Source organism: Ornithorhynchus anatinus, chromosome 14 (genome assembly GCF_004115215.2).
Source record: "Ornithorhynchus anatinus isolate Pmale09 chromosome 14, mOrnAna1.pri.v4, whole genome shotgun sequence".
Classification (NCBI taxonomy): Eukaryota; Metazoa; Chordata; class Mammalia; order Monotremata; family Ornithorhynchidae; genus Ornithorhynchus; species Ornithorhynchus anatinus.
This window is the reverse complement of record NC_041741.1, coordinates 37,011,913-37,026,346: the sequence shown is the minus strand read 5'-3', so window position 1 is coordinate 37,026,346 and position 14,434 is coordinate 37,011,913. Positions and strand designations below refer to the sequence as shown.

The 14,434-nt window shown below is 41.0% G+C and overlaps 1 protein-coding gene across 8 annotated transcripts in view; it reads left to right on the top strand.

The window, feature by feature from the left end:
* ANKS1B (ankyrin repeat and sterile alpha motif domain containing 1B) overlaps window positions 1–14,434 on the top strand; it is a 587,732-nt gene that overhangs the window by 408,400 nt on the left and 164,898 nt on the right. For all 8 annotated transcript variants that reach the window (XM_029079026.2, XM_029079024.2, XM_029079025.2 and 5 more), the window contains one exon: window positions 3,122–3,274. In XM_029079026.2, coding sequence (XP_028934859.1) covers window positions 3,122–3,274 — 153 coding nt within the window. The remainder of the gene's footprint in view (window positions 1–3,121; window positions 3,275–14,434) is intronic.

The window sequence follows — 14,434 nt, the reverse complement described above, 5'->3', positions numbered from 1 at the left end:
CTCCATCTGCAATCGTTCTGGTAGTGTATTCATAGAGTTTTCTTGGTAAAAATACAGAAATGAGTTTACCGTTGCCTTCCACGCAGTAAACCTGAGTTTCTGCTCTCGACTTTCTCCCATGCTGCTGCTGCTCAGCACGGCTGAGTTTTGACTTGTAGCAGGTCGTCTTTCCCTCGCTAACTGCAACCCAAGATAGGAATGGAATGGTTATGCCTCTGCTTGACTCTGCCTCCTGTAGCTGAGACTGGTAGGGTACTGGTAACCCTCCGGGTGCGATCCGAGAGAGGAGAGATGGAGGTACAGCAAGTAAATTGAGGTTAGAGGAGCAAAGTGAACATGACGCATCGTAGTAGGAAGTCAGTTAAGGTAGGACGGGGTGAGCTGATTGAGTGCTTTAAAGCTGATGGTAAGTAGTTTCTTCTTGCAGGAGTGGATGGGCAACCACTGGAGTTTCTTGAGGAGGGGAAAGTGTGGACTGAGCAGTTTTTTTTAGAAGAACGGCATTGGTGGTGATTTACCCAAGGTCACACAGCAGACAAGTGGTGAAGTCAGGATTAGAACCCACTTCCTTCCAACTCCCAGTCCATGCTCTATCTGCTAGGCAACCCTGCTTCTCTTACGTGCTTGTGAGACAGGGAGGTTAGCGGTGTTGTCTACAGTGATGAGAAAGATGGGGGAAGAACAGGGTATGGCTGGCAATATGAAGAGTTTTGTTTTGGATATGTTAAATTTGAGGAGTCAGTGGGAGATTCAAGTAGAGATGTCCTGAAGGCAGAAGAAATGTGACACTGAAGAGAAGGAGAGAGGTTAAGGCAGGAAATATAGATTTAGGAATCATTCACATAGAAGTGGTCGTTGAAGCCATGGCCCTGAATGAGTTCTCCAAGGGGGCGGGTGTAGATGGAGAATAGAAGGGAACCCAGAACTGAACCTTGAGGCACCCCCAGAGTTAGAGGGTGGTAGGCAGAGGAGGAGCCTGCTAAGGACATTGAGAAGGAGCAGCCAGAAAGATAGGAAGAGAACCAGTGTCAGAAAGCATTAGAACAGATAGGAAAAATTTATTAATGGCAAAACACAAAGTATTTGTTTATAGATGAATCTTGTATCAGATATCCAAGCTAATATCTCAGTAGGTGAATACATTTTGCCCCTTAAGCCCACTTTATCATATTTATACCTATGAATATGAAAGGAGAAAAAATCTACAAGTGCAGTTTTCTTCATTTGACTGTTCATGCTGGAAATTGCCCCTTTGTATCACACCATAATGATGAGGTACATATCTTTAAGCTCTATCATTTCCCCTTACCTGGAATTTATTTCAGTGTCTTTCCCCCAACACCTTGAGGGTAAGGGTCTTGTGTACAACTGTTCCAAGCAATGGTCTGCACAAGAGTAAGCATGTGGTAAATACTACTGATTGATTGAATTTTTTTTTATACTGTTGAGCATTTACTATGTGCTAAGCCCTGTACTAAGCGCTGTACTAAGTACAAAGTAATGAGATTGGATGCAGTCCCTGTCCCACATGGGGCTCATAATCTAAGAAGGGAGTAGGAGTCAATCCCCTTTTTACAGATGAGGAAACTGAGGCCCAGGGAAGTTAAGTGACTTGCTAAGGTCACACAAGCAGACAAGTGGTAGAACTGGGATTAAAACCCAGGCCTCAAGATTCCCAGGCTTGTGTTCTTTCCACTAGACCACAGTGCTAAGTAGTAGTTTGGATGAATTGATAAAGTGCTGGCTGTCTCTCCACTGATTGAAGGAATGAAACGTATGTGCCCGGTTAAAAAACAAATACAAAAAACACTGCAATTTCCAGAAGCATGTTGCCTTAAAAATCAAATCCTTAGTTTAAGGCCAAACTTAATTTCAGTCAGTCACTTGATAAATCACTGGTATGTATTGACTGCTTACTGTCTGCAGGAATTATCCTAAGCACATGGGATAGGACAATTCAAAACAGTTGGTGACACATTCCCAGCCCATTAGGAGCTTACAGCCTAGAAGGGGAGAAGGTTTAATGGCTGAAAATAATTCATGAAAAATTTTATACTCAGAAATTTCTCTTGCTGGAATCACTTTCTCTCTCTGATACAAGTTCAGAAACATTATGCTGCTGTCATCCTTCATGGTTCTCTTAAAGTAAAGTATGTTCTGCATATAGTTGTCAGAAAATGGGAGAATGTCTACCAGTTTGCCCATATTACTAGTTGTCAGACTATAGATTCTATGAACACGTAGTCTTAAAATCCTCATAAATCCTTATTTACAGACTCACCACAGGAGTGTGGTAGTTTCCAGCAGTATATCAGAACAAATTACAATAGTTTTGAATCTCTTTCAAAAGCATAATAATAATAATAATGGATTTGTTAAGCACTTACTATATACAGCACTGTTCTAAGGCCTAGGGTAGATACAAGCTAATCAGGTTGGACATAGTATCTTTCCCACCTGGGTCTCACAGTCTTAATCTCCATTTTACAGATGAGGTAACTGAGGCCCAGAGAAGTGAAGTGACTTCTCTGTCACACAGCAAACAAGTGGCATAGATGAAATTAGAACCCAGTGCCTTCTGACTCCCAGGACCATGCTCTATCCACGAGACCATGCTGCTTCCCAAAAATATAGCTAAATTTTGAAATTTCTGATGTATACTTTTGCTCACATGTTTTTATGTTTTATAGCTATAGCATATATAGTATACATATATATCCCATATGCATTTACAGAAATAAAAACATAAATATGGAATGTCATTCCCATTTAAGGGTGAAACTCCCTTCCCATCAAACACCGTATCTCATCCTTCTTGACTGCACATCACTTCAAATTCCTTCCTACTTAATGCCAATAACATCTGAAACAGAGGTTTGACACATTTAGTACTTTCAGATAAGGGGTAGAAATAGCAGCTAAATTGAAATTCATCAAATATATTTTGGGGAGCCAATTCAACGTGAGAATTATTAAAGACTTAGTATCAAAATAAGTTCAAAATGCCGCATATGGCATTCACTGGGGGTATAAAGTACTGTTTTAAACCAGATACGGTTTTGATTTTGAGACATCAGTGCTAAGTTAAAAATACCCCTTAATGTATGTTCTTACATTTCAGATGAGGCCTATCGGTCAGGATGGCTACCACCCCACCTCAGTGGCCGAGTGGCTGGATTCCATTGAACTGGGAGACTACACCAAGCCCTTTCTGATCAACGGCTACACGTCGATGGATCTGTTGAAAAAAATCTGGGAGGTCGAATTAATTAATGTAAGTTGATATTTCTATACTACTTTGATCACTCATTTTGCTATGAATGAAATTCTCATTTTAGACAATGCTTCCCAAGTTGTTCTTAACCCTTTGGGTATCTAGGTTTCTTGGGACTCTCCTTGGCTTTCATTTCTCCTCTCTGTATTTTGAGGGCTAGTGTGGTTTAGCTCCAACTCTACTGATTCCACTGGGGACAGTTGAGCCTGGGGACTCCTCTACAGGATCTGTTTCATCAAGCAGCAGAGCCTGAATATCTGATCCTTCCCTGGAAGAGTCCCGGATCCAAACACTCCAGGGAGACTGGGTCACTCCAGTGAAGTCCTGGATTCCTCGGGATATTTGGGTCTTAAGATAATCTAGACTGGAGTGCACTCTCATCCCGATCAACCTAGGATGGTCTTAGAACAAACCCAAGTTGTTAAGGCAGGTCAGTCAGTCGATCGTATTGAGAATTTACTGTGTGCAGAACACTGTACTGAGTGCTTGGGAAAGTACAGTAGAGCAATGAACAGACACATTTCCTGCCCATGATGAACTTACAGTCCTTTATCAGATTCCTCAGGGGGAGAAAGCTAGGCCAAATAACGTTCAGTTGGCTGCTTCTGCCGTCTGACCAAGAAACATCATTTCCAGTCCAGAGGTCTGAGGGAGAGGGGTGTTGGGGGACACTTGCATAAACTAGTCCATTTTAGAAGATGCTGACAGTCTACCTAGGGGACAGATAGGGAATTGTCCATTCGATCTAAGTGACAATATAAGGTACAGTAGAAGAATAGTCCCACCAGTAGCAATAGTATTTACTAAGTGATTAGTATATGCCTGACTACTAAATCCTGGGAAAGGATACACGGGGGAATTTGACAGTCACTGTCAATCTAAGCATAGAAGGTGGTAGAAGGGGAAGGGATCTGGTGACAGACGGATGAGGAGAGATGAAACAATGAAATACTAAAACAACAAGAAAAGACCAAGGGAAATACACAAAATAAAAATGAAAAAGAGTCATTGGGTACTGTGGCTAGAGGAGCAGGGTATCAATCTCCAAGAGGGTCAGAGTCCAACAGAAATAACCACAGCCAAAGTAGCTGCCTCTCCTTCAGCAACTACCATGGCCCTCCCAATGTTCTGTGTTGTGTGGACCAGGCCGTTGTCACTGTCTGTTAATCGATCCTATTTATTGAGCGCTTACTGTTTGCAGAGAGCACTGTAATAGGTGCTTCTGACCTTCTGGCCCCAGTGGAGCAAGACATGTTAGGAATGAGACCCTAGAGTGGTTCAGAGTGTCCCAGCACAGGTCACCAGTGAGGAAGAGGGGCCTGTGTCCATCCCATGTTAGGAGGGAGTTGTATTGTTTTTCATTCTGGTAGGTTTTTTATGTCTACCGCTGATAATTGCTGCAATCATTTATGAGTTGACTATGTCCTTTTAAAACTGCTCGGCTTTATTAATTTGGTTTCATTAATATTTAACAGTGTACTGGATCAACCATCTAGAGTTAATGACTAACCTATTTACTGTTTATCTCTTGTTGAATGAAAAATGGGAGAATGTCTGCCAGCGAGGTCTTGTATTAATGCTTGGCATCCTGTAGATTCTTTGTAGACACGTAGTGTCTTCTTTGAACATGGAAGGACGACCATATAACAAACTTGGGGTAGACTTGCTGTGTAATTGGTTAATTCCTTCACAGGTTAGTGGAGAACCAAGTTCAGACCAAGTAGAAAAAATATTGCAAAACTTGGGTTTGTTGGATACTCTAGTTTTGGGCATATCCTTTGGTTTCATTATCTCTCAGCTACTCTGCTGCTGGTGACACATAAATAATTGTAGGAAAATAGAGCATTGAAACATCAAAGTAAACTGACAGTAGGTTAAGTCTGGTTTGGTATTATGAAAATGAATAAATATCGCATCAGCAAGCAAGCATGGATTCAGTCATTTAGAAAATAATGAAAATATTTGGAGATTTTAGTTGTTGAAAATAAAAAGATTTCATAAACAAAAAGATGAAGGTGGTCATTTTTCTAAATTCACTAGAAAAAGTGCTTTATCCTGTAATTAGCATCAGTTTCTCTCAGTGGAAATTTCAGGGTTGCATAGCTCTACCAATTCCAATAATTAATATAAACCAAGTGTCACATAATACAAATTGCAGAATATGAAAAAAGACCACTTGTCCACGCTTAGCAAAATTTTAAAAGGACTGATTTTTTTTTTTTCTTAGACATGTATGTTTCTTGGGACGGACTAGGTATTTATTTAGAAAATTGTAGAATGGCAACATTTTCAAAGGATTTTTTCAGGAAGTAGTGAGTGTCATGAGTTTGGTGACTTATTTCAGTGAGAGGCACTGTGCAGCACCTAGAAGTAATATTTCTCCTGCCTTCTGGATTATGGTACTATAGAACAGCATTGGCCCTGTGTTGTGGTCACTTTGAACATAAATGTTTAAAACCTCTGTAGCCATTTTGCATCATTTTGACCAGCAGGGATGAAAGAGTTTGAGCGGCATTAAACAAACCCCTAGCACCCTAATTTCTTCATGCAGTTTCTCAGTCATGAAGCCTTAGGATCGAGGTTCATCCATCAATCCCAATGGAGACTCCGTCCAGGTTCCAACCATTTCTCAAATAGACTAATTAATAGCTAAAATTAACAGCATTTATTGGGGTTGATTGCTCAGTAGAATGAGATTTGCAGTGGAATGTGGGCTTGTTCATAGGGCCAGGTATAGTACATTAAGGAAATTATGTGACTGTAAACAAAAATCCACAGTACCACCAAGGAGTACATTTCTCTCAGGCCGGGCAGTCATTACCACAGGCAAAGCCGGGAAAAGTGATGATGATAATAATTATGGTATTTGTTAAGCACTTACTATGTGCCAAGCACTGTTCTAAATGCTGTGGTAGATTCAGGGTAATCAGATTGTCCCACGTCAGGCTCACACTTTTAATCCCCATTTTACAGATGAGATAACTGAGGCACAGAGAAGTTAAGTGACTTGGCCAAGGTCACACAGCAGACAAGTGGCGGAGAAGGGATTAGAATCCACGTCCTTTAATTCCCAAGCCCGTGCTCTTTTGAAGCACCTGGAACTGAGTGCATTGGATGGAACTGAACCATTCTGTAGGAATCTCCCAGCAAGGAGGAGATTTTATCCTTAGCACAGGCTTTTCCTCAGTATACCACCATAATTGCTATTTTCAGTTGGAACATAAGGGAACTTGACTAGTATGACATGGCTCTCCATAGCTGGCAAGATAGCCAGAATTCCTCTGGACAGGGTGTTGAAAAGCATCAGTAACCGTGCACTCTCAGAATGAGAAAGTGGCTTCAGATAAAAGCAGAGCATAATACAAATGACCTTTACAGCAAGTCAGATGTAGAAGAAGGGCAACATCAAGACCTCTATATGCTGTTCATAAATCTCGCAGTTGCCCATCAGTTTACCCCTCAACATGCCTCTGGTAACAACTCCACAGAATTGGCTGCCCCAAAGAGATCGATATCCTCAAGGTATACACAGAGGAATGGTTGATAAGGTCACTGTTGAGGCGCTCTGTCTAATCCTTAATCGGTCACCATCAGAGTAAAGCAGAATCGTATAGATTCACTCCTATTTAAGCCACATTAAAGCTGTTGTCAGAATTCACTTCCAATCCCCCAGGACCTCTTCCAACTCAATAGGCTATATGAGCATCCCCTGAAGTCTCTGTGACAGGAACTGCTAAAAAGTTGTTGCTTTATGGTCTTGAGGCCCACATCGAAAGGACGGCAAGGAGCTTCAGGTCCTCTGGTTGTGACCACCTGCACTCTTTCAAGGGGGGGAGATTTCCATCCTCTGTTCAAACAATCGATGGTATCACTGAACTAAGCCCTGGTCACATGGTAGGAAGCAGCGAGGCCGGTCTGGGCATCAGGTAGCCACATGGCCTCTTGAGCATCCGGCCACATGGTGTCCAAGTGTGCCCATGCCCATTCTGGATCAGGGTCAGTTGGTCAGCAGTGAGGCGTTGTCTATTTCATTACAGTTTTGCTGAACAAGCTTGATAGAGGAATGTGGAAAGCTGTAAGAGAGCTTGTAGAAACAAAGAGCACAGAAGAAACATGTAAAAGTGTAGTCAAGCCCAGTCGCAAGCCGTGTGATAGAGCAGTGAGTTGTTCGTAGAAAACAACAACGGCCCACTAGCTTAGCCAGCGGCAATCAAGAGAGAGAGGTTGTTCTCTTGGTAAAAGGCAAATGCAGCAGGATAACAAGGAAGTACCTTTCCGGGCTCACGGTATGGAAGGGATTTTACATCGTGCTTGGATCTTTTCTGGCCTGCCTGCACTTATGGAGAGAAGGGCACCACCTCAGAAAACAAAAGTCAAACTTGGTATACTGCTGTTCTGTGTACACTCACTGTGCATAGATAGTAAGTATTGGGCCCCTTACAATACACAGATATGTGTACTGTGCAGTAAAAATTGCATGTGCCAGTGTTTGGAACAAGGTCAGCACAGATTTGTGGTTATGCTGAGTGGGTGGCATCTTTCTCTCTCAGTCTACCAAAGATCACACATCGAGAGTGCAGTGGACTCTGAACTAATGGGCTTTCGTAGGCCCTGAGGTCAAAATGTGTCTTCTCTTACCTCTCCCTTCGGTGGGAATACGGGCTGGCCTTTACACTTTCTCTATGGTAAGTGTTTCCCTTGCCAACACCTTGGAGATTGTTTACGTCCCTGGAATAGCGGCTGCAGGGGAGGTGAAGTGGAGAAATAGAGGGGGTGCTTGTCAAGAGGTCCGGGGAGAGCCACCTTGCCCCCTGAGGAGCCCTCTGAGGACCCCGAAATGCAGCCCAGTTGATTGAGTGGATAATGTGGTAATCATGATAAATGACAAGTAAAACTAAAGGACTGGGAAAAAGGAGGTAAAATTATTTCATATGCCTTGGTGAACATTATATGTCATTCACTGAACTCTGCTGGTAGAACACAGTACTCCACTCTGTCTTGTATTCAGTTTATACAAAAATTTATATTCCAACATAACATCTCGTACAACAGCTTACATTTTCCTGCTTTTTTTTTTTAAATGTTTTTCATAAGTACCGAACTACAGAATGTAAAAATCTGGATCTTGCCTAGCTCAGAAAAATCTGGATAATGGTTTGCCTGGGTCCAGTACAAATCATGCATGTGTTCATAGTATATTAGAAATCACATCTCACATTTATTCTTATGGAATACAGTGACTTTGTATGATGCAATCAGTTGTTTCTTTGTTTTCTAGACTTGATCTCTTGCATCTATAGGAAAGTCAAAAATGCTCGTTGCAAAATTTGCGATCTGAAGTTTGGATGTGGATTATTCAGGACTCGTTCTTTTCTTAGGTGAAATAAATGATTCACCCTCTTCTTGGAAGAATATTTGCATAACTTTTTAGGATAAATAGTGAGCCTCATACTTATATAATACATTTTCTTCTCAGTATAGGTAAAGTTTATAATTTAAACTTGTGACTTACTGCAATTTGAAGCTTTATACTTATATAATCTTTTATCTTTGAAGAATATTGCCTTTTGATCCTTTAACGAGAATTATTTCTGAAAATCTAAATACCCAGGGTCATAGTAAGAATAGTCTGAGAATAAGAAGTGATTCCAGCTGCATTTCATTAATCAATCAATCAACCGTATTTCTTGAGTGCTTACTGCGTGCAGAGCACTGTACGAAATGTTTGGGAGAGTGCAATAGAAGTTTTTAGCACTGTGATTAATAGATGAGTTTGCCTATTAAGGAAGCACTGGTAGGGTCTCAGTCAACTCCAAGACCTTCTTTGAAGATTTTAATATATATGGCAAGCATGGTCACTTACTCCGAGTTCCTTTCCACCACCTTTCGCTCTTCCTGCCTCTCCCATCCCCATCATTTAGAATGGTAGACGCATGGAAAGATACAAATGACTCTCCAGTCTTTTTTCACTGGACTGGAAAAGAGCGAACCTAGTTTCTAAGAATTTCCTTTGCGAGCTGGAGTTGAAGAGGGACGTTAAACATGGTGCTGTCAGTCTCCATATATTCATACACTTTGCCCGAAGCAGGCATGGGTGATTGGCTTTGCCCTTCCAATTTGCCTCTTCCCGGTGACCCAAGAGCACTACAAAGTTAAAGAAAATCCAAGATAACCACAACTGCAGGATCAGAGTTCAGTCGAACAAAGAAATCAAAGTAATGCAGATGCAGTAAAAAAAAAAAATTCTAATCAACAATGGCTGTCAAGCACTTGCTGGCAATAATAATCCCCCTTTTATTATTTCTCTCTTCCATAGAAAGGACAGGGAGCAGGAAACAGTGTGACCCAATGAAAAGAGCGTGGACCTGGGTGTCAGACAATCTGGGTTTTAATTCTGGTTCTGCCACTTTCTTCCTGTGTGACCTTGGACAAGTCACTTCTTTCTGTGTCTCAGTTTCCTCATCTATAAATTGGGTTGCAAAACCTGTTCTACCTACTATTCAGACTGTTATCCCCATGTGATAATAATAATAATAATGTTGGTATTTGTTAAGCGCGTACTATGTGCCGAGCACTGTTCTAAGCACTGGGGGAGACACAGGGGAATCAGGTTGTCCCACGTGGGGCTCACAGTCTTAATCCCCATTTTACAGATGAGAGAACTGAGGCACCGAGAAGTTAAGTGACTTGCCCAAGGTCACACAGCTGACAAGTGGCGGAACCGGGATTCGAACCCATGACCTCTGACTCCAAAGCCCGTGCTCTTTCCACTGAGTCCAACCTGATTGTCTTGTTATCTACTCAGTGTTTACTACGATGCTTGGCACATAGTAAGTGCTTAGTTTATACCACCAACTGAGATACTTTAATTTGAGAGCCCTTAGGACTTAACAGGATGTTTTAGAGAAAAGAAGAGGACTAAGGAGTCAGGCTCTTAGGAGTTGAATTAGCTAGCCCTTCCATATAGCTGGTTTGAGCTCCATACTTCATTGGCCTCAAGTTCTGGTTGAGGAAAGCTCCTTAATCCTGGCCTTTCTCATTTCTCTTTTCATTCATTCATTCAATTGTATTTATTGAGTGCTTACTGTGTGCAGAGCACTGTACTAAGCACTTGGAATGTACAATTGAACAACAGATAGAGACAGTCCCTGCCCAACAACAGACTCATAGTTCAAAAGGGGGTAACACACAGCAAAACAAAACAAGTAGGCATCAATACCATCAAAATAGATCAGTAGAATCATAGATCATTAATAAAATAGAGTAATAAGTAATATATACAAATATACATAAGTGCTGTGGGGAGGGGAAGGGGGTAGAGCAGAGGGAGGGAGTAGGGGAAGTGGGGAGGGGAAGAGGGGCATAAACTCTATTTTTGGGTGGTCCTTACAGGCAAATAGACATTTTAAAATGGAAGAGCAGTTTGAAACTTTCCAAAAAAGCTGGAAGTACCAAAACACCCTGGTTTGCCTCAAGGGCCAGCGGGCTGTGACCTGCTGACACTTTGCCCTACAGACATCACTGATACGAACAAATAGAAAAAAACATCAAGGTCTAGGTTGGAAGATCGTAAAAATATACTTTATCATGCAGTATATTATGTTTTAGAGAAAACACCTATTGCCTTGAAAGAAAAAGGCAATTAGGCGGTGGTCAGTTATTTGACACTAAGCATTTGACTCTTCATGGAAAATACAAACATATATACATACATACATATATACATATGTATGTATGTATATATGTTTGTATTTTCCATGAATATGTATTTTCCATATATATATATATATATTTTACAAGGTGGAATAGAAATTCCAACCTAAATAATATGATTTCACATGGATTTTGCTGGCCTGGGCTTACTAGTAGCTCCTAGTTGGCTGGAATTCACTATGAGAAGTTAAAACCTTCTTTTTCTGAACAGTTAATTTCTCATTGTTAAAGGTTTAAAACCAAACTAAGCAGAAGGAAAAATAGTTGTTTTAAGTGGAGGAAAGTACCAGACTCTAGAAAAATTTGCATATGAAAGCTTAATTCCCGGTTTTATACAAAATTTCAAATTTGACAAGACATATAGGATTGGGTACCCAAACTAAACTGATAAAAATAAATCCAGAGACCAAGGCAGTCTGAGAGAGCGACTTTTGCACAGTACTATCCTACTTTTCTCTCTTTTCTTCCTTTCCTATGCCCTTTTCCGAACCTTGGTTTGAATGATAATTTAATAGCAGTGGATAATTAATATCCCACTTAGAGCACTGCTTCACCAGTTGATGAACAGTATTACTCCTGCTAAGCAACTGTGATATATTTAAGATTGCTTCTTTCAGATATCCTTTTGGAAATGGAGTATCTCTCTGCAGTTGATCTTGGACCAAATAGTGTCAAGCACATCTTTCCCTTGATTATTCTCTCTGGAAGTTCTCTTGATAGTGTGAATGTTTCTTTCTTTCTTTCCTCTAGATTTTATGATATCTATTAACCTCTCCTCTGTAGGTTTTGGGCACTTTTCCTGCTCCTTGCCCTGATGTACAACTTGCTCACTGTGCTTTTGATAGCGATGGAGGAGAAGCGAAAGCTCTAATAAATCCACAATTCACCGGCCTACACTGTTAACTTTGAAGGCTAAATCCAGTACAAATCCTGGCAATTTCTAGCTGTTTTCCTCTGCATTACCCCCTCCTCCCTCCTCTCTTCAAGGATCAGATAGACAGATCAGAGCTAAAATGAAATAATCAGTGCATTTAGTATTCAGGGTGGAATTCGGGAAATGATTATGAGGATGGCAAAAAGGGCCGAGCACGACCATCCCACCCTTCTGCATTGTTTGCTCTAAAACAAAATTCCCAGCTGCACTGATGCATTTGTACGTGGACCTGGGGCTCAGGTCAACCTGGGTTCTAATCTTGACTCCGTCACTTGTCTGCTCTGTGACCTTGGGCAAGTCACTTCACTTTTCTGGGCCTCAGTTACCTCACCTGTAAAATGGGGAATGAGACTGTGACCTCATGTAGAACAGTGACTGAGCCCAACCCGATTTGCTTGTATGCGCCATAGTAAGCTCTCAACAAATACCACAATTATCATTATCATTCAGACCTGGTTTCTATTTTCAAACTACCCTCTGAGTATCGCAATCTCTCCGGAGCCTTTACAAAGCACTGTTGCAAGAGCAGATTTTTTTTTTTAAATGAACCCTCTTTTTCAATTGCAAAGAATTTTCCCAAAATTGCCATCAATCAATCAATCGTATTTATTGAGTGATTACTGTGCCAAGCACTGTACTAAGCACTTGGGAGAGGACAGTACAACAGTACTAGGAGATACGTGCCTAGTCCATAACAAGCTTACAGCCATGTAATAGAATTCAAGGAGGAAATAATTCAACAGAGATTTGACTGATGACTGTAAGCTCATTTTGGGTAGGCCATGTGTCTGTTATTTTGTACTCTCCCAAGCACTTAGTACAGTGCTCTGCATATGGGAAGTGCTCAATAAATATGAGTGACCGACATACTGATTGACCGGGTAACTCTCTTGGTTTTAAGTTTTCTGGAGTGAAAATGTCTCGAACATTTCAAGCCGGTGCCTCCCTCTCACACCTGGAACAGAGTAATAAACCAAGGTTATCTCTAAGGAGCTCTGTGTCACAGGACACCTGGAAACTGCACATTTCCAAAATTACACTTAGCATTTCAGTGCATCAGCCACATAGATCTTTATCCCCAAAGCAACAATGTATTCCCTCAATTATAGTTATTCATCTGAGATCTTTGTTGGGTTAAAAGAACAACAACCATGAATTGGAGTCTGATAGTCTAATAGTTATGAGGTAGGTTTCCTTAAGTCCAAAATAAAAGGGAATATTAAAAAATCTGAAAACAATTTTCTGCAATGATAATGTAGTATACTGAGGAAAAAAATGTAGGCAGATCATTAGACTCAAATTGGAAAGGTAAGATTAAAGCAACTGGCATGCACCCCAATTGCATTCAGAAACAGTATGGCTTAGTAGAAAGAGCATAGGCCTGGAAGTCAGATATCAGAGGGCCTGGGTTCTAATCCTAGATCCACCACTTGTTTGCTGTGTGACCTTGGACAAGTGACTTGTCTGTGCTTCAGTTCCCTCATCTGCACAATGGGGTTTCAGTACTTGTTCCTCCTCCTTGTTAGAGTGAGAGCCCCATGTGGAACTTGATTATCTTGTATCTACCCCAGGCTTTATCACAGTGCTTGGTACGTAGTAAGCACTTAACTAACACAATTATTATTATTATTACCCCAATAAATTGCATACTGTTTATGCATTCAAGCCACTGCCCTCCCCATATTCAAGGCCTTTGTGAAATCTCATCTCCTCCAGGAATCCTTTCCTGATTAATCTTCCATCTCCAATCACTATTTCCCCACAGCCCTTAATTATCAGAATAATTTGCTGGAATAGACCTGATCTTAATATTAACTTTGTTTCTTGGAAATATTGGACTCATTATGCAGTTTAATCCCCTGAAAAAAATATATTGGTCCTTCCTGACAATGAATCTTTCCCCTAAGATTTATAAAGTATAGTTCTTAAGTGACAGTAAGATTTGCAATTAATTAATTAGCAATTCATTGAAAGAAATGCAGCCAATGTGTTCCATCCCAAAAATCGAAACAGAAGGAAGCCAGTAACTGAGCCCTAATTTGCCTGTCTTTTCAAACACTACAAATCCTCGAAGCTTTCACATTTACCAGATTTTCCACACACCCCTTTCCTGCTGGTATCCCTTCCGAACAACTGCCATTACTGCCAGTCAGGAAATGAAAGGGAAATTATAGAATCTTAGAAATAAATTGGAGAGAAAGGGAGAAGGAAAGGAGAAACAATAGGAAAACCTGGAAGTCATAAACTATCAAAAACTAAATGTAAGTCAGTAATGTAGTAATAGTAAGTAGGTGTAGTGGAAAGAGCACTGGCCTGGAGTCAGAAGGTCTGAGTTCTAATCCCACTCCGCCACTTGTCTGCTGTGTGGCCTTGGGCAAGTCACTTCACTTCTCTGTTCCTCAGTTATCTGTAAAATGAGGATTAAAACTGTGAACCCCACCTGGGACAGGGACTGTGTCTAACTCATTCTGCTTATATCCATCGCAGCACTTAGTACAGTGCCTGGTACAAAG